Source organism: Rattus rattus, chromosome 2 (assembly GCF_011064425.1).
Source record: "Rattus rattus isolate New Zealand chromosome 2, Rrattus_CSIRO_v1, whole genome shotgun sequence".
Taxonomy (NCBI): Eukaryota; Metazoa; Chordata; class Mammalia; order Rodentia; family Muridae; genus Rattus; species Rattus rattus.
In genome coordinates this window covers 143,627,216-143,646,661 of record NC_046155.1, presented here as the reverse complement: position 1 = coordinate 143,646,661, position 19,446 = coordinate 143,627,216, and the positions used below count along the sequence as shown (strand labels likewise).

The 19,446-nt window shown below is 37.7% G+C and overlaps 1 protein-coding gene across 1 annotated transcript; it reads right to left on the bottom strand.

Moving 5' to 3' along the window:
- Positions 1-1,133: 1,133 nt before the first annotated feature.
- Positions 1,134-2,054, bottom strand: LOC116892057 (vomeronasal type-1 receptor 4-like). Its single transcript, XM_032893526.1, has one exon. The coding sequence runs from the start codon at positions 2,049-2,051 to the stop codon at positions 1,134-1,136; it is 918 nt and encodes a 305-aa protein (XP_032749417.1). The 5' UTR covers positions 2,052-2,054.
- Positions 2,055-19,446: the final 17,392 nt, after the last annotated feature.

Below are 19,446 nucleotides of genomic sequence, written 5' to 3'. Positions count from 1 at the left end.
TGACACTCTCATACACTGGGGTGTCCAGCCTTGGCAGGACCAAGAGCTTCTCCTCCCATTGGTGCCCAACAAGGCCATCCTATGCTACATATGCAACTGGAGCTGTGAGTCTGTCCATGTGTACTCTTTGGGTAGTGGTATAGTCCCTGGGAGTTCTGGTTGATTGCTATTGTTGTTCTAATGGGGATGCAAGCCCCTTTGGTTCCTTTAATTTTTTCTCTAACTCCTCGAACAGAGACACAGTTCTCAGTTCAATACTTTGCTGCTAGCATTAACTTCTGTATTTGTCATGCTTCGGCTAAGCCTCTGAGGAGACAACTATATCAGGATCCTGTCAGCACACACTTCTTGGCTTCATTAATATTGTCTAGGTTTGGTGACTGTATATATATGGAATGGATCCCCAGGTGGGACAGGTTCTGAATCGCCATTCCTTCAAACTCTGCTCCAAACTTTGTCTCTATATCTCCTCCTATGAATATTTTTGTTCCCCCTTTTAAGAAGGACTGAAGCATCCACACTTTGGTCATCCTTCTTGAGCTTCATGTGGTCTGTGGATTATATCTTCATTAATTTGAGCCTTTGAGCTAATATCCAACTATCACTGAATGTATACCATGTGTGTTTTTTTGTGATTGGGTTACTTCATTCAGAATGGTATTTTCTAGTTCCATCCATTTGCCTATGAATTTCATGAAGTCATTGTTTTTGGTAGCTGAGTAGAACTCCATTGTGTAGATGTACCACATTTTCTGTATCCATTCCTCTGTTAAAGACATCTGGTTTTTTTTCCAGCTTCTGGCTATTATAAATAAGGCTGTTATGAACATAGTGGAGCATGTGTCCTTGTTATCTGTTGGAGCATCATTTGGGTATATGCCCAGGAGTGGTATAGTTGCATCCTCAGGTAGTATAGTATCTGGTTTTCTGAGGAACCTCCAGACTGATTTCCAGAGTGGTTTTACCAGCATACAATCCCACCAACAATGGAGGAGTGTTCTTCTTTGTCCACATACTCTCCAGAGGTCCAGAGAAGGTCCTATGTTTTAATTATTTTAGTGACTTTTTAATGAAGAGTGTGAGATCACAATTGGAAATCAAGTAAAATATATCACTCAAATACTTAAATATGATTAGGAGATTTTATTCCATATCCAGATAAAACTGAATCTGGGCATAAAAGAGTAATGACTCATAAGAACAAAGTGTCCAAAGGATGGAAAACACAGAGAAGTGAAGCAAGTGACATTCACCAGCCACCAACTGTGATTATATAGAAGAGCAATGCAGCCTTGTAAGACAGAGGAGAGAGTATAAAATGCCTGGAAGGTACACACCAGGACTTGGATCTTCTTTGTGGCTTGAGATTCTGGTGAGTTTTTGCTGGAAACAGGACAGCTGTGGATGTGTTGAACCCTCTGCTTGTGTCTGTACAGAATGACAATCATGGAGCCACTGGACCAGGCAATGAGCACAGAAAAGAAGATTTCAGGGCACACCACTAATGCTGTATAGAGTACAGCATTGATATCATCACCCCCTCCAATAGAACAGTACTTATAATCTCGGTTTCTTGTAGTGTTTTTGCTATTCCTTTTGACAAGTATGTAGACAAAGAAAATGAAATTTATACTTTTGGACATGACCCAGAGAGAAGAAATGGAGCAGCCAATATACTTTTCAGCTTTCAACTTTTGATTTTCACAACAGGATTCTCTGTTACTGATGCTGATGGTTTGGAAGACACTCAAGAGACAGGTTGTGCTAATGGACACACTCTGGCCCACCCTTTGAATGTACAAAATTAATCTGCATCCGAAATCATTTAAAAAGTTCTTCAACCCAAAAGCTGCCAGTGTTTGGGGCATTCCTTTAGAGAGAACTATCAAAACATTGCATGCAATTAGGTGCATGAGAATCAAATCTGTGGGCTTTAATGCATGTTCTGTACAGTAGAATAGATAGTGGATAAGAAGAAAGAAATTCCCCAGAATTCCTGTTGTAGTTTGTGATAAGAAAATTATTTTGACTGCCAGATTCCAGAAGTACATTTTGTAATTGCTCCTGATTCTCTTTAGATTTTGGCCACACCCATTTTCTGATCAAAATGAATGAAAGGTATTAATAATCTGAAGAACTACTGAGAGGCTAAATCAGATTTGTCCCTAAAGCTCAGGAATACAATGTCAGTATAACTCTAATCTATGTACTCTATGTACTGTAACAATAATTTCTGGAACTTTTTGACAATAGTAATTATAACTTACAATACATACTTACAACACAATATTGTAAGATGGCTGAAGGTTTCAAGACAGACCTGTGAATTGGAAATATGCTTTCATAATCATAGTATATGCAGCATTTAAGATTACTTGGCCTGTGAGAAGCAATGAAGAGTCAGAACTAGTGCTAATAAGCATGATCCAAGATAACTCAAGACTGTAACAAAATACTGGTCCTTTGTGTCATGGTATAAAGGAAGACAGTCTTAGTGACTACTACCAACTTCAAGCATATCAATTCTTAAAGCACATTTCATCTAATATTAAGTGGCAGATAATGAAAAATTAACAATACCATTATATCTATCTATCATCTATCTATCTATCTATCTATCTATCTATCTATCTATCTAGAGTCATAGATAGGAACATTTTTATCAAGACTATGAAATGCTTAAATGATGGGTCGTGACAACATATACATTATTAAGTTGTGAGATAGCTCTTATGCAATGTTACAGGACACAGACATACATGCATGTGCTGTTACAGACCTGGGGACATTCTGTGTCATGCAATCTCATACAATCTAGACCATGGGATTTCCCTAAAACTATTGGCTGTCTTTTGCATACATTCCCCTCATTTATTGCCTTGTCTGCCATCAGTGGAAGAGGATGCAACTAGCCATGCAGAGCCTTGATGTGCCATGGTTGTGTCGGGGGGATTCCCAGTTGGTGTCCTCCCTCTCAGTGGGGAAGGAGAAGGAACGATGGGCAGTGACCAGGATGAAAAATAAATAATAAATAAATAAAATAAAATACACAAGTGGTAGAAACTGCATGTGTAATCATCATGTACTACTCAAAAGATTACAGTGAAAATGCTGGGAAAGAAGACAGTGAGTTAGTCAGCACATCCATGCAGTGCAATGGGAAAAAAAATCTCATAACATCACATTTTATTTCTGAAAGTCAAGTTGTCATCAAATTCCTTTTAGATCAAGAGTGATCTTATTGCAATGTCTGACAATACCAAATGTAACAGCAGCAGGTTCAACCAAGAAGCCCCAGTGGGGGAAATACTGCATTACACAATAATGAGCTATGCAAGGACAGTGAACTGGACAGTGAAGAACAGGGACAGTATTGATAGTGAAGTCAGGAACATGTAAAAGTTAAAAGAAAGTAGAGAAATGAGCTGAGACCTTAAGATCTATCAGATATTTATTTATAGGTTGCTTCCCCGTACACTGACACTTCAGAACATCCTAGGGAATGGCTAAGGCAGTGAATAAAAAGTCCTGTCTCAAGTAAAGTAAGAGAGCTTAAGAAAGATCATTATTGTTTCCCAGGTTGCACATTTTAAAATGTGTGATTATATGGGAGTGAGTCTGTTTTGATCCCACGTAAATAAAATGGGGTTCATAAATGGGATCAAATACCCCTATGAGATAGTCTTGTACAGGCAAGAAAGCATGTAAGATAAGAGAGTAGAACCAGAAATGTACACAGAACACATAACATTGAGTTAGCACAATGAGAAGTAAGAATGAAGAATTGGTTCAATCAAAACAGTAAATAGTAAAAAGCATAAAAGAAAACCTGGTACATTGAAACTAATTAAAAATAGAAACAAAAAAGGGAAAGAAATTTAAAATGAACAAAAAGTATACAAAGAATAGTTTAACATACTATATTTTGATATACATCTGGAAACCTAAGAACATCCTGGCCTGGCAATGGCTGTACATGTCAATAAAACATAGTGAAAGAATGTCTATATGTGCTTACATGAAACAAATACAAAACAAATAATCATGCCCCTTCGAATATCAACCAAAATAAATTTCTTTTTATTATAGAATAGTGGTTATACTCTAGTAATATTCTTAGGAGTTTCAACTTGCATATCATATTGATATGGTTTAATCAAAACATACACAGGGGGGTGGGGATTTAGCTCAGTGGTAGAGCCCTTGCCTAGCAAGCGCAAGGCCCTGGGTTCGGTCCCCAGCTCCGAAAAATAGAAAAGTAAAAAAGAAAAAAAAAACATACACAGGATAGCCATAATTCTACAAACCCATAGACACTTGAAAATATTGAAGTATTTTCTCATGCTTTACTTTATTGATTCCAAGTGGTATTTCACTTATGAAAGTTCATGAAATGTATGATTATGTTTTTTTTTTCTTTTTGCCTTAATTGAGGGCACCCCCAGTGTTCTGAACAGAACACTAATGGCCTATTCTCTCAGATCAAAAATAAACAAATGTGATTTCATAAAATTGCAAAGTTTCAGTAAGGCAAAGGATACTGTCATTAGCACAAAATGGCAACCAACAGATTAGGAAAATATCTTTAGCAATCCTACATCAGATAGAGGGCTAATATTCAATTTTTACAAAGAACTCAAGAAGTTAGACTCCAAAAAGCCAAATAACTTTATTATGAAATGGAGCATAGAGCTAAGCAAAGAATTCTCATGTAAGAAATATAGAAGGACTGAGAATTGCCTTAAGAAATGTTCAACATCCTTAATCATCAGGGAAATGCAAATCAAAACAACACTTAAATTCCACCTCAAACTAGTTAGAATGTCTAACATCAAAATCTCAGGAGACAACAGATACTGGTGAGGATTTGAGGAAAAAGGGAACACTCCTCCATTGTTGGTGGGATTTCAATCTGGTACACAACCACTCTGGAAATCAGTCTGGATGTTCCTCAGATAATTGGACGTTCTACTACCTTAGGATCCAGCTATACCACTTATGGCCATATAACAAAAGTGATGCACCAACATACAACAAAGACACATGCTCTAATATGTTCATAGCATCCTTTTTTATAAGAGCCAGAAATTGGAAAGTAATCAAATGTCCTTCAACAGAGGAATGGATACAGAAAATGTGGTACATTTACACAATGGAGTACTACTCAGCTATCAAAATCAATGACTTCATGAAATTCATAGGCAATTGGATGAACTAGAAAATATTGTCCTGAATGAAGTAACCCAAATGCTGAAAACAACACATGGTATGCACTTATAGATAAGTGGATAGTGGCCCAAAGGCTTGAATTACTCAAGATACAATACATAGACCATATGAAGCTCAAGAGCAAGGCCTACCAAATTGCAGATGCTTCAGTCCTTCTTAAAAGGAGGAACAAAAATATTCATAGGAGGAGATATGGAGATAGAGTTTGGAGCAGAGACTGAAGGAATGGTCATTAAGAGCTTGCCCCATTTGGGGATCCAGCCCACATTCATACAGCTACCAAACCTAGACAATATTGATGAAGCCAAGAAGTGTAGCAGCCTGTGTTGACAGGAGTCTGATACAGTAGTCTCCTGTGAGGCTCTGTCAGAGCATGACAAATACAGAGACAAATTCTGTCACCCAACCATTGAACAGAGAACGGGGTCCCCATTGGAGGAGTTAGAAAAAGGATTGAAAGAGCTGAAGGTGTTTGCAAATCCATAAGAACAACAATACCAATGAACCAGAGCTCTCAGGCACTAAACACCACCCAAAGAGAACACATGGACAGACCCATGCCACCATCTGCATAAGTAGCAGAGGATGGCCTTGATCCGCACCAATGGGAGGAGAAACTTTTGGTTCTGACCAGGCTGGAGCCCCCAGTGTAGGGGAATGTCAGGGTGAGGAGACAGACAGGGGTAGTTGGTTGGATGGAGGAAGACCTTCATAGAAGAAGGTGAAGGGAGAAGTGTTAGAGGTTTTATGTATGGCAAAACAGGAAAGGGAATAACATTTGAAATATAAATAAAAATATCAAAAAAGCAATACAATAACTAATAAACCTCAACAGCAGAGCTACCAGAAAAAAAGCAAAAATAAAAAAAAGTTTGCAGTGGATTTTACAAAACTGAAAAGAAGGAAAGAAAATGTGTAAGTCATAAAAATTATTCAATTTGGTTTAAGTTTGTTGAAGGAACAGCATCTGGCGTCTGCACATGAAACTAATTTCAACTGGAGACTAATATGTCAATAAACGTGATCTAATATTTATTAACAATGAAACTCATGTTTCAATTTACTAAAATGTTCATAAGAACAGCATCTCAAATCTGTGTGCTTTATTTGATGATACTTTATGTGGGATTTATGACATAGTCTACATCGCACATTGTCCAAAACAGGACAAATGAATACCCAACATCCTTGGGAACTTTTTAAGTTCTATTTACCTGGGCCTATTGGCTTGATAAGAGGTCAAGAACATTTTTAGGAAATTGATGGCAGTGCACCACACTACCAGGTCTGAGAAGATGGAAAAAGGTACATGAATTGACAGGTCTCTGTATTACAGGAGTTGCTATAGATTTTGAGATTTTTATGATTGTACCTTATACCTTTATCACGTACTTGAGAATTTAGTATTTGGATATCCTCCTGAATTTAGTGTAGTGAAGTAAGGCACAATATTAAATAAAGAAAACAGAGACCAATGTCCACCACAGTATGAGAAAACTCCTAACTTTAGATCTGTGCGATCACTTGGTCCAACCTGGATATTTGTCTTGTGGCCATAGAATTCTGCACACAAGAGTATGGTATGGTCACACTGGTCACATCCACTGAAATTCAATATTCTCACTCATACATATTCACTTTTTAAAATATTAAAAACAGTTAAGTGTAAAATATTTTTTTTTAGTTAAGTGTACCAATAGCACTGAAATTGTATGTTGCTATTCACTCTGGTAGATACTTTATTTGATGTTTATGATTGTAGGATCTGGACAGTAGCATTACATATACGGCCAAAAAATGAACTTAGAAACACAAAAAGTAAGTGAGACTTAATACAAAAAGTGCTTAGACACAAAGTGGATACTTGCAGGTGGTGAACATGGCTACTGTGGCACAAACATTGTCACCTTAGTCTTTGCTCACAAAGCCATGAGATATGTTCCTAGCATACTCCTGATCTCCATACATTTTCTGTTCATCACTTGGCATTTTGTTCACCATGTATTTTATTTTATACATTTTTCTGCAAATAGTTTAAATTTGGGGGCAATGGAGTTAAGGGCCACTTGCTTTTGCAGAGGATCTGGGTTTGTATTCCAGAACCACCATGGTGGATCACACTGCTTGTAACTCCAATATCATTGGTTCTGAAATAGTCTACTGGCCTCTGCAGTGCTGCATTCTCATAACGCACACACACACACACACACACACACACACACACACACACACACACACACACCAGACATGAAAGGAAAAACATACATTTATATAAAATGAAAAATAGATATTAATGATTTTAAAACTAACTTTTCACTCTGAAATAATAGTTTATTCTTTAGGATGATATGAAATCTTAATGCTTTGAGCTTTTAATAAACTGTAATAGTTCCAGTGTGGTCTGATCTGATGGAATGTTGTCTCATTCATGAATTGCATTTCAGAAGCACAAGATGGACTTGATGTTTAATAAGATAGTAGAAATATCGATTATTGCCACTGAAGTTGAAAATGAAGAAATGCAGATGAAATGCTAGTAGTATTACCCTGTACAAAAATGCAACATGAAACACTAACTTACTTTCAAGAAGTAACTAGAAATGAAAGTTATTGAAGAATTTCCTTTAAAATTCAGCATGTATTTGCTTTCTTAAATGTATTTCTCTCATGATAGGGTCTTGTTATATAGCATTAGCTTTCCTGAAACTCACTATGTAGACCCAAATATTCAGACTAAAGGTTTTAAACAAACACCTATATTTTTGCTATTTTCTATATTGATGGTTTTACTATAATAAATTTCTGATTCATTCAAATAGAGGACATGAATGCAAGATAATATAGTACAACCGGATGAATGCAAAACCTTAAACATTGTGATTGAGACATCCTGTGTTCTATGTACAGTGCTTATTATATGATTGAACCAGGGACAATAAGTCATATGCATTTAGTCCTGGTCATTATTTCTCAAAACTCATACTTCATCTTCCTTTCCACATTACCTTCCCACATTCAAGAGGTAGAAACTTCACAGCAGACATAGTACCAATGACCCCTTGATACAGACACATTACTGACTATAGTGAAGTGTCACATATGAATTCTTTTCACTCCACAAACATTCACACCCTGCACTTCCCAGGAGTGCTTCTTATATGTGCTTATATGGACTTATATGTTCATTCTAACACATCTTATGGAATGAAACCATGATAAATTAAATGATAATATAATAATTCAAATTAGTTTACAAATCATGCACAGTAAAGTGAGCTTTCACATTCGCTTATTACCATAATCACTCAGAACATTCAGAGATAGGTGGTATTGTCCTGATGTTACCTAAAGTCAAACTTATTGGAAGACTTATATTACAGTAATAGTTGACATGGACTGGAACATTTTTAACTCTTTCAGTCATTTCTTATGTATGGAATTACTCTTGTGTCTTATCTATTTATTCCATATATCTGTTTCTACAGCAGTTTCCTATTAGCAGACCTGGTACTTATCCATGCCTCTCTTCTTCACAGTCTCTGCAGCTTGAAAAACAAAATTCTTACCTGCTTTCTTGCATATATAGGATGGTGAGTTCATTGAGCATGTCTAGACTTATTAATAAGCAGTTCCGTAAGACAGCCAGCTTAAGGTTGAAGTAGAAGTCTGTGACTCTCTGACCTCACCTCCCTCCAGAACAGCAATTTTCATTTAACTTTTAGTGGCAAAGACAGCACTGACTTTGGGAGACAAGATAATCTATACAACTCTTCTATTTTTAATTAACAAAAATTCTTTAGAGAAAGTTTCTTGTTAATTTATCCAAAGGAATAAGATATTTTTAATAGTGTTTTCATGATCCCTAAATGCTCACCAGGTCTCTTGTGGAAACGGAAAGAAACTTTGTGGGCATATTCCTGAGAAAGTTCAAGAAGTCTCTGTGGTTATTTGGATTTGAGTCTGTGCTGATTTCCTCCAACACTAATCAAAAGATTTTATTTTTCAATTTACAATGCTTATTACATAAAATGTTTAAATTCTTCATATAGGCATATGTGTTTTACTCAAGTCTATGAATAATTATTTCCTGTGAATTCCTTCCTTTTCTTATACAACCACCACAATTCCCACCAATTTTCACCTGTTTCTCAAAACAATCAAACAAAAACTAAAGAGTGATACTCATAATTGCCTAGGGCAGTGGCATGAGTAAGCTCTAAAAAGTTCAAATATTAAAGAAATCTGATGCCTCCTCTCTCCAAAGCCAGTTGTTGCCATTAGTTTTTCAACTAGGAGTGGGAATTCTGAACTTCTCCTCTCAGGTTGGACTTTTCTAGGTTGATCTTATGCAGGTTTTGTGCATAGAATCATAGGAAGTGAAGTAACATGTACAACACCACTGCTCTGTCTTGGCAAAACTTATTTACTAGGAATCATCTACCACCATGAACTACCTAATATTCACTCTCTCTACTTTTTCTTCCATGATGTCCCTGAGGACTGGAAGAAAGAGTTTTTACATAGATGTTTTATATTTTTCTGGGTATTTCAGAGTCTCTTTCAACACCTTGCATAAATGTGGACCTTTTAGCAATCTCCAAAATATGTGAAAAGCTTCTATAATAAGGGGTGAGAAAGGTGTAAAGATATACTTGGGTATAAAGGTGAGAGTGAGAGAGGAAAAGGTATCTTTGGGTATAAAGGTAGGATTGTAGGGGCAGTTTATTTCTATGTTATTTTAACAGCATAATCGTATTAAGGTAAGTCTTGATGATGAACCAGCCCTTATGACTCTTAAGTTCAGCACTTACCTTGTTACAAGAAATCTTCATTTCTGTTTACTATAAAACTCATCTCTCTGTTTCCTAGAATATGGCTTATCTCAAACCTCAACTCTGTTTCTCTATCTTGACCCCCGTCCCTTCTTTGTAGGTAGATTGGTGTCCCCCTCCCCCAGGGGGTTCTTGTCTGACCACTGGAAGTTCAGGTTCCATATCCTCACTGTTGGGCATTTCAACTTAGGTCATGCACATTTAGTCCTTGGAATCTCCACCATCCTAGGTCCCTGGGACTTTCTAGAGATTCTCCCCACTCCCAATCCTTGGCAACTATGTATTTCCATTCATTTTCCTGGCCCTCCTGGCAGGGATCCTGTCTCTTTCCATACCTGATCTTTGCTACATTTCCACTTCCCCTATCTCACTCAGGTCCCTTTTTTCCTCTGCCTTTCATGAGGATTTTAATCCCTTTCTCAGTGGGATTTAACCATCATCATTTTCGAGCCTTCCTTTTATTTTACCTTCTTTCCATTTATGGCGTATATCATAGGTACTCTGCACTTTTGAACTAATATCCACTTATCAGTGAGTACAGTATTCATGTTCTTTTGGGACTGGGTTATCTCAAATAGAATGCCATTTTCTAGTTCCATCCATTTGCCTGTAAAGTTCATGATGTCCTTGCTTTTCTTTTTTTTTCTTTTTTCTTTCTTTTTTTTTTATTAACTTGAGTATTTCTTATTTACATTTCGAATGTTATTCCCTTTCCTGGTTTCCAGGTAAACATCCCCCTAACCCCTCCCCCTCCCCCTCTTTGGGTGTTCCCCTCCCCATCCTCTCCCCATTGCCGCCCTCCCCCCAACAGTCTAGTTCACTGGGGGTTCAGTCTTAGCAGGACCCAGGGCTTCCCCTTCCACTGGTGCTCTTACTAGGATATCCATTGCTACCTATGAGGTCAGAGTCCAGGGTCAGTCCATGTATAGTCTTTAGGTAGTGGCTTAGTTCCTGGAATTTCTGGTTGCTTGGCATTGTTGTACATATGGGGTCTCGAGCCCCTTCAAGCTCTTCCAGTTCTTTCTCTGATTCCTTCAATGGGGGTCCTATTCTCAGTTCAGTGGTTTGCTGCTGGCATTCGCCTCTGTATTTGCTGTATTCTGGCTGTGTCTCTCAGGAGCGATCTACACCCGGCTCCTGTCGGCCTGCACTTCTTTGCTTCATCCATCTGGTCTAATTGTATGGCTGTATATGTATGGGCCACATGTGGGGCAGGCTCTGAATGGGTGTTCCTTCCGTGTCTGTTTTAATCTTTGCCTCTCTATTCCCTGCCAAGGGTATTCTTGTTCCCCTTTTAAAGAAGGAGTGAAGCATTCACATTTTGATCATCCGTCTTGAGTTCATTTGTTCTAGGCTTCAAGTGTAATTCAAGCATTTGGGCTAATAGTCACTTTTCAATGAGTGCATACCATGTGTGTTTTTCTGTGATTGGGTTTCCTCACTTAGGATGATATTTTCCAGTTCCAACCATTTGCCTATGAATTTCATAAAGTCATTGCTTTTGATAGCTGAGTAGTATTCCATTGTATAGATGTACCACATTTTCTGTATCCATTCCTCTGTTGAAGAGCATCTGGGTTCTTTCCAGCTTCTGGCTATTATAAATAAGGCTGGGATGAACATAGTGGAGCACATGTCTTCTTTATATGTTGGGGCATCTTTTGGGTATATGCCCAAGAGAGGTATAGCTGGATCCTCAGGCAGTTCAATGTCCAGTTTTCTGAGGAACCTCCAGACTGATTTCCAGAAAGGTTGTACCAGTCTGCAATCCACCAACAACTTTTAATAGATGAATAGGATTCCACTGTGTAAATGAACCACATTTCTTGTGTCCTTTCTTTACTTGAGGGACACCTGGGCTACTTCAAGTTTCTGGCTCTTTAGAGCCTGCCCTATCTGGGATTCCAACACATATCCATAAAATAGCCAAACCGAGCCAAGAAGTATGCATGTTGATAGGAGCCCGATATTGCTGTCACATGAGAGGCTCTGCCAAAGCATGACAAATACAGAGGTGAGTATTTTCAGGCAACCACTCAACTGAAAATAGGTTCCTCATTGGAGGAGTTATAGAAAGAAATGAAAAAATTAAAGGCCTGGAACCCCATAAGAATAACAAAACCATTGAACCAGAGCTTGAAGGGAGTAAATCACCACGCAAAGAATAGACATGGGCAGCCATATGACTCTGGCTGCATAGGTAGCAGAGGATGGCCTTGCTGGGCACAAGTGGGAGGAGAAGCCTTTGGTTCTGCCAAGAATGGACACCATAATGTCAGGAGGGGGAAGGAAGGGGTGGGTGGATATTACATTCCTCATAGAAGAAATGAGATTGGGACAGGATAGGCAGTTTATGGATGGGAGAACAAGAGAGAGGATAACATTTGAAATGTAATTTTAAAGATATCCAAAAAATAATATTCAACAAAAACTAAGTGGTTTCTGCCTGTGTCCAGTGCTGAACTGGTCTTACAGCTCTCTGTAACCAAATCCCTTTGGGGAAAGAGCTGAACTCTCAGAAGTGCAGACAATCCTGAGAGCTCAGAGGAGACAACTACTTGTGTTTATATGTTTGGCCCAAGAGGAACCTGCCTAGTACACTCTGCACACAGGAATTAGGAGCAGTCAGGAATAGGACCATTCTGGTTTCTGCATGTATCAAGACCTGAAAGCCAGTCAACACGAACACTGACACACCTGAAAGCAAAGGTAAATCCAATTCCTCTGCTCTGATTGACCTACATGGACACCTCAGGACACACAAGCTCTGGAACATTTTGGGAGAGAACCCTTTGGGTTTTTGACTATGCTTAGAGCTGAAGTGGTCCCACAGCTCTCTGTATCCAGATCTGGGTGTAGGAAAACAGGTCTACAGGAGTGCTGACACACAGCCTTACAGGAGAGTCAAACAATTGTCAGATATGGCAAGAAAATCTAAGACCAGAGACAACCTTACAGTGAGTGGCAAGCACAGGAACCTAAGCCAGAGAAAGAACGATTACCTGTCATTATCAGAGACCAGGTCACCCACCAAAGCAAATACTGGATATCAAAACACACCAGAAATGCAACCTATGGGTTTGAAATTAAATTACATCTCATGATGATGATAGAGGACTGTAGGAAGGACATAAATAATTCATTCAATGAAATATAGAACAACACAGGTAAACAAGTATAAGCCCTTAAAAGGAAACACAAAAATCCCTTAAAGAATTACAGGAATATACAACCAAACAGGTGAAGGATTTGAACAAAAACATTCACGATATAAAAATGGAAATAGAAATAATAAATAAACCACAAAGGGATATAACCATGGAGATAGAAAACCTTGGAAAGAGATCAAGAGTCATAGACACAAGTATCACCAACAGAATACAATAGATAGAAAAGAGAATCTCTGGGACAGAAGATACTGTAGAAAACATTGATAATGTAAAAAAGTCCCAAACCAAAACATCTAGGAAATCTAGGACACAATGAGAAGATAACACCTAAGGATAATATGTATAGAAGAGGGTGAAGGCTCCCAACTTATAGACCAGTAAATATCTTCACCAAAATTATAGAAGAATACTTCCCTAACTTAAAGAAATAGACATCTATAAATATACAAGAAGCCTACAGGACTCCCAATAGATTGGACCAGATAAGAAATTCCTCCTATCACTTAATGTCAAAACCAAACACAGAAAACAAAGACTATTAAAAGCAGTAAAGGAAAAAGGTCAAGTAACATATAAAGGCAAGCTTATCAGAATTACAACAGACTTACTAGCAGAGACTAAGAAAGCCAGAACATCCTGGGGAGTTGTCATACAGACCAAAGACAACAAAAATGCCAGCCCAGGCTACTATATCCAGCATAACTCTCAATTAACATAGATGGAGAATCCAAGATATTCCATTGCAATACCAGATTTACACAATATCTTTCCACAAATACAGCCCTACAAAGGATAATAAATGGAAAACTCCAACACAAGTAGGGAAACTACACCCTGGAAAAAGCAAGAAATTAATCTCTTTGCCATGAACCCAAAAGAAGAAAGCCACATAAATGTAATTCCACCTCTAATAGAAAAAAATAACAGGAAACAACAATCACTGTTCCTTAATATCTCTTAATAAAAATGGACTAAAATCCCTAATATAAAGATATAGACTAAGAGACAGGATATGTACAGAGGACCCAGCATTTTGCTGCATAAAGGGAACACACCTCAGTGACAAAGACTAACTCAGAGTAAAAGGCAAAACAGTTTTCTAAGCAAATGCTCCCAAGAAACAAGCTGGATTAGCCACTCTAGTATCAAATAAAATCGACTTTAAACCAAAAGTATCAAAAAAGACAAGGAAGTACACTTCATGTTTATCAAAGGAAAACTCCACCAAGATGAACTCTCAATACTGAACATCTATGCTCCAAATACAAGGGCACCTACATTCATAAAATAATTCTTATTAAAGGTCAAAGCACACACTGCACCCACACAATAATACTGGGAGATTTCAACACCCTGCTCTCATCAATGGACATATCACCGGAAAAAGAAACTAAATAGAGACACAGAGAAACTAACAGAAGTTATGAACAAAATGGACTTAACAGATATTTATAGAATCTTTCATCCTAAAACAAAAGAATATACCCTGTTCTCAGCACCTCTTTGTACTTCTCCAAAATTTACCATATAATCGGTGACAAAAAAATGCCTCAACAGATAGAGGATGATTAAAATAATTATATACATCATATCAGATCACCACGGACTAAATCTGGTCTTCAATAACAACAAAAATGACAGAAAGCCCACATAAACATGCAAGGTGACAACACTCTATTCAATGATTATTTGGTCAAGGACGATATAAAGAAAGAAAGACTCTTTAAAATTCAATGAAAATGAAGGAAGAACATACCCAAACGTCTGGGACAGAGTCATAGCAGTGCTAAGAGGAACACTCATAGATTTGATTGCCTTCAAAAAGAAACTGGAGAGAACAAACATTAGCAGCTTGACAACACACTGAAACACTCTAGAACAAAAAGATGCAAAAACACCAACAAGAAGTAGGAGTAGATGGCAGGAAATAACCATATTCTAGGCTGAACTCAACCAGTAGAAATGAGAAAAGAACTATACAAAAAATCAACAAAAGCAGGAATTGTTTCTTTGAGAAAATCAAAAAGATAGATAAACCCTTAGCCTGACTAACAAGAGGGCACAGATAGAGTATATCCAATGGAAAGGGAAACATAACAACAGAAGCTGAGGAAATTAAAAAAAAAATCACGTCCTAATATAAAAGCGATATTCAAAAAAAATAAAAAAAGCCCTGGAAAATCTGGATGAAATGGACAATGTTCTAGACAAATACCAGTTATCAATGTGAAATCAGGATCATATAAACCATTTAAACAGCCCCATAAATTCTAAAGTAATAGATGCAGTTATTAAATGTTCCCAGCCAAAAAGAGCCATGGACCAGGTGCAGTTAGTGCAGAATTTTATTAGACCTCCATAAAAGACATAGTACCAACGCTGTCTAAACTATCCCACAAAATCGAAAGAGGAGCATTACCCAATTCCTTCTAAGAAGCCACAATTATGCTTATTTCTAAACTAAACAAAGACCCAACAAAGAATGAGAACTTCAGACTAATTTCTCTTATGAATACTAATGCAAAAATATTCAAAAATTCTCACAAACCAAATTCAAAAACACCCCAAAATAATCATCAATCATGATCAAGTAGACTTCATCCCAGTGATGCAGGGATTGTTCAATATATGTAAATCCATCAAAGTAATCCACTATGTAAACAAACTCAAAAAAATATATTATCATCTCATTAGAGGCTGAGAAATCATATGTTAAAATTCAACACCCATTCATGTTAAGACTCGGAACAGTCAGGAATTCAAGGCCCATACCAAAAGATAGGAAAAGCAATATACAGCAAACCAGGAGTCAACATCAAACTAAATGGAAAGAAACTTGAAGCAATACCACTAAAATCCAGAGCTAGACAAGGCTGTCCACTCTCCCCCTACTTTTCTAGTACTACAAGTCCTGGTCAGAGCAATCACACAACAAAAGGCAGTCAAATGGATTCAAACTAGAAAGGAAGAGGTCAAAATATCCCTATTTACAGATGAAATGATACAATATATCGTGTGTGTGTGTGTGTGTGTGTGTGATCCCAAAAGGTTCACCAAAAAACTACTAAGCCTGATAAACACCTTCAGCAATGTAGCTAATTATAAAATTAACTCAAACAAATCAGTAACTTTTCTCTTCTTATAGGATAAATAGGCTGAGAAGAAATTATGGAAATGGCATCCTTCACACCAGTCACAAATAACATAAAATACCTTGGTGTGATTCTCGCCAAGCAAGTGAAAGATCTGTACGACACAAACTTGAAGTCTCTGAAGAGAGAAACTGAATAAGATTTCAGAAGATCTCCCATGTTCATGGATTGGCAGGGTTAATATAGTAAAAATGTTCATTTTGCCTAACAGGATCTACAGATTCAATGCAATCCCCGTCAAAATTCCAACTCAATTCTACATAGAGTTAGATAGAGCAATTTGCAAATTCATTTGGAGTAACAACAACAACAACAACAACAACAGGATAGGAAAACTATCCTGAACAATAAAGAAATTCTGGGGGAATCACCATCCCTGACTTCAAGCTGTGTCACAGAGCAATAATGTTAAAAAGTGTATGGTATTGGTACAAACTTAGGCAGGCAAAATTAGAATTGAAGGTCCAGAAATGAACCCACACTCCTATGGTCATTTGATCTTTGACAAAGGAGCTAAAACTGCCCAGTGGGGGAAAAAAAACATTTTCAGCAAATGGTGCTGGCTCCATGGGAGATCACCATGTAGTTGAATGTAAATTGATTCATTCACATCACTCTGTTCAAACTTATGTTCAATTGGATCACAGATCTCCACATACACTCAAACTAATAGAAGAAAAATTGGGTAAGAGTGTCGAACCCTTGGCTACTGGGCAAAATTTCCTGAACAAAACACTAATGGCTTATGCTCTAAGATCAAGAGTCAACACATGGAACCTCATAAAATTACTTAGCTTCTGTAAAGCAAAGGACACTGTCATTATAACAATATGTCAACCAACAGATTGGGAAAAGATCTTTATCAATGCTACAACTGATAGAGGGCTAATATCCAAAAAATACAAAGAACTCAAGAAGTTAGTCTTCAAAGAGACAAAAACCCATATTTAAAAAAGTGGCATACAGAGCTAAACATAGAATTCTCAGCAGAGGAATATCAAATGGCTGAGAAGTACCTAAAGAAATGTTCAACATCCTTAGTCATCAGGGAAATGCAAATCAAAACAACCCTGAGATTCCACCTTACACTAGTCACAATGGTTAATATCAAAAACTCAGGTGACAACAGATGCTGGTGAGGATGTGGAGAAAGAGGAACAGTCCTCCATGGTTGGTGGGATTGCAAACTGGTACAATCACTCTGGAAATAATTTTGGAGTTTTCTCAGAAAATTGGACATTGTATTACCTGAGGACCCAGCTATACCTCTCCTGGGCATATACCCAAATGATGTGCCAACATAAAACAAAGACATGCTGCACTATGTTCATAACAGTCTTATTTATAATAGCCAGAATCTGTAAAGAACCCAGATGACCTTCAATATAGGACTGGATACAGAAAGTGTGGTACAGCTACACAAAGAGTACTATTCAGCGATCAAAAACAAATGACTTCCTGAAATTTATAGGTAAATGGATTGAACTAGAAAATATTCTAAGTGAGGTAACCTTATCACCAAAGGAAAACAAAATAGAACAAAGTGAAAAAAACACAAAGAAATAACCACACACACACACACACACACACACGCAGACACACACACAGACACACACACACACACACACACACAAACGGTGTGCACTTACTGATAAGTGGATATTAGTAAAAAAGCCCAAATTACCTAGGATATGATCCACAGACCACATGCAGCTCAAGAAGAAAGATGACTAATATGCAGATGCCTGAGTCCTTCTTAAAAGGGGGAACAAAATTATTCATAGGAGGAGATAATGGAGACAAAGCTTGGAGCAGATTCTGAAGGAATGGCCATTCAGATTCTGATCTACCTTGTGATCCAGCCAATATATAAAGCTAACAAACCTAGACAATATTGATGAAGCCAAGAATTGCATGCTGACACTAGCCTTATATAGCTGTCTCCTGAGAGGCACGGCAAGAGTATGCCAAATAGAGAGGTTAATGCTAGCAGCAAACCATTGAACTGACTGGTTCCCCATTGGAGGAGTTAACAAAAGAACTGAAGGAGCTGAAGGGGCCTGGAATCCCATAATAACAACAAAACCAATCAACCAGAGCTTCCAGGGACTAAACAACTACCCAAAGAGTACACATGGACAGACCCACAGCTCCAGCTGCATATGTAGCATAGGATGGCCTCATTGGGCAGCAATGGGAGAAGAAGCCCTTTGTCATGCCAAGTCTGTATTCCCCAGTGTAGGGGAATGTCAGGTCAGGGAGGTGGGAAGGGGTGGTGTTTGGGGAGTGGTATACTCTTATAGGATAAAGAGTGAGATGGCAGAGGATGCTTGGTTGGCAAATTGGGAAAGGTAATAACATTTGAATTGTAAATAAAAATATCCAATAAAAATGTACAAGAACAACAACAAAAACTACAAATCAACAACTTACAAATCAGAGGGTTAATATTCAAAATATATAAAGATTTCAAGAATTTCATCTCTACAAACCCAAATAACACAAAAATGGGGTTCTGTGCTAAACAGAAAATTCTTAACAGAAGAATCCCAAATGGCCAATAAGTACTTAAATGTTCAGAAGTTCTTAGTCATAAAAGAACTGCAAACCTAAACAACCCTGGAATTTCCCCTCGCACCAAGCAAAATGGTTAAGCTCAAAATCTCACATGAAAGCCCATGTTTTATTCCTTACTCAGAATAAACTGAATCTGGACATGACAGAGTAATGACTCATCAGAATAAAGGGTCCAAAAGATGAAAAACAGACAAGTGAAGTGAGTGTTGTCCATCAATCAGACACTATGATAATACACAGAAGCACTGTACCAATTTAATATTGAGGAAAAAGTACAAAAAGTCAAAAAGGAAGACACTAATAATAGAATGTTCTGGGTAGCTCTTGATACTGTGGAGTTTCTGCTGGAGACATGAGTGCTATAGATGTGTTGAACCCTGTTTGTGTCTATATAAAATCACAATCATGGAGCCACTGGACCAGGCAACGAACACAAAAAAGTAGATTTCAGGACACACCACAAATGCTGGTAGAATGAGTCATTGA

Bases quoted from the DNA above. Each gene is read 5' to 3' on its own strand.
- LOC116892057 (XM_032893526.1), bottom strand. From the start codon at position 2,051: ATGTACTTCTGGAATCTGGCAGTCAAAATAATTTTCTTATCACAAACT.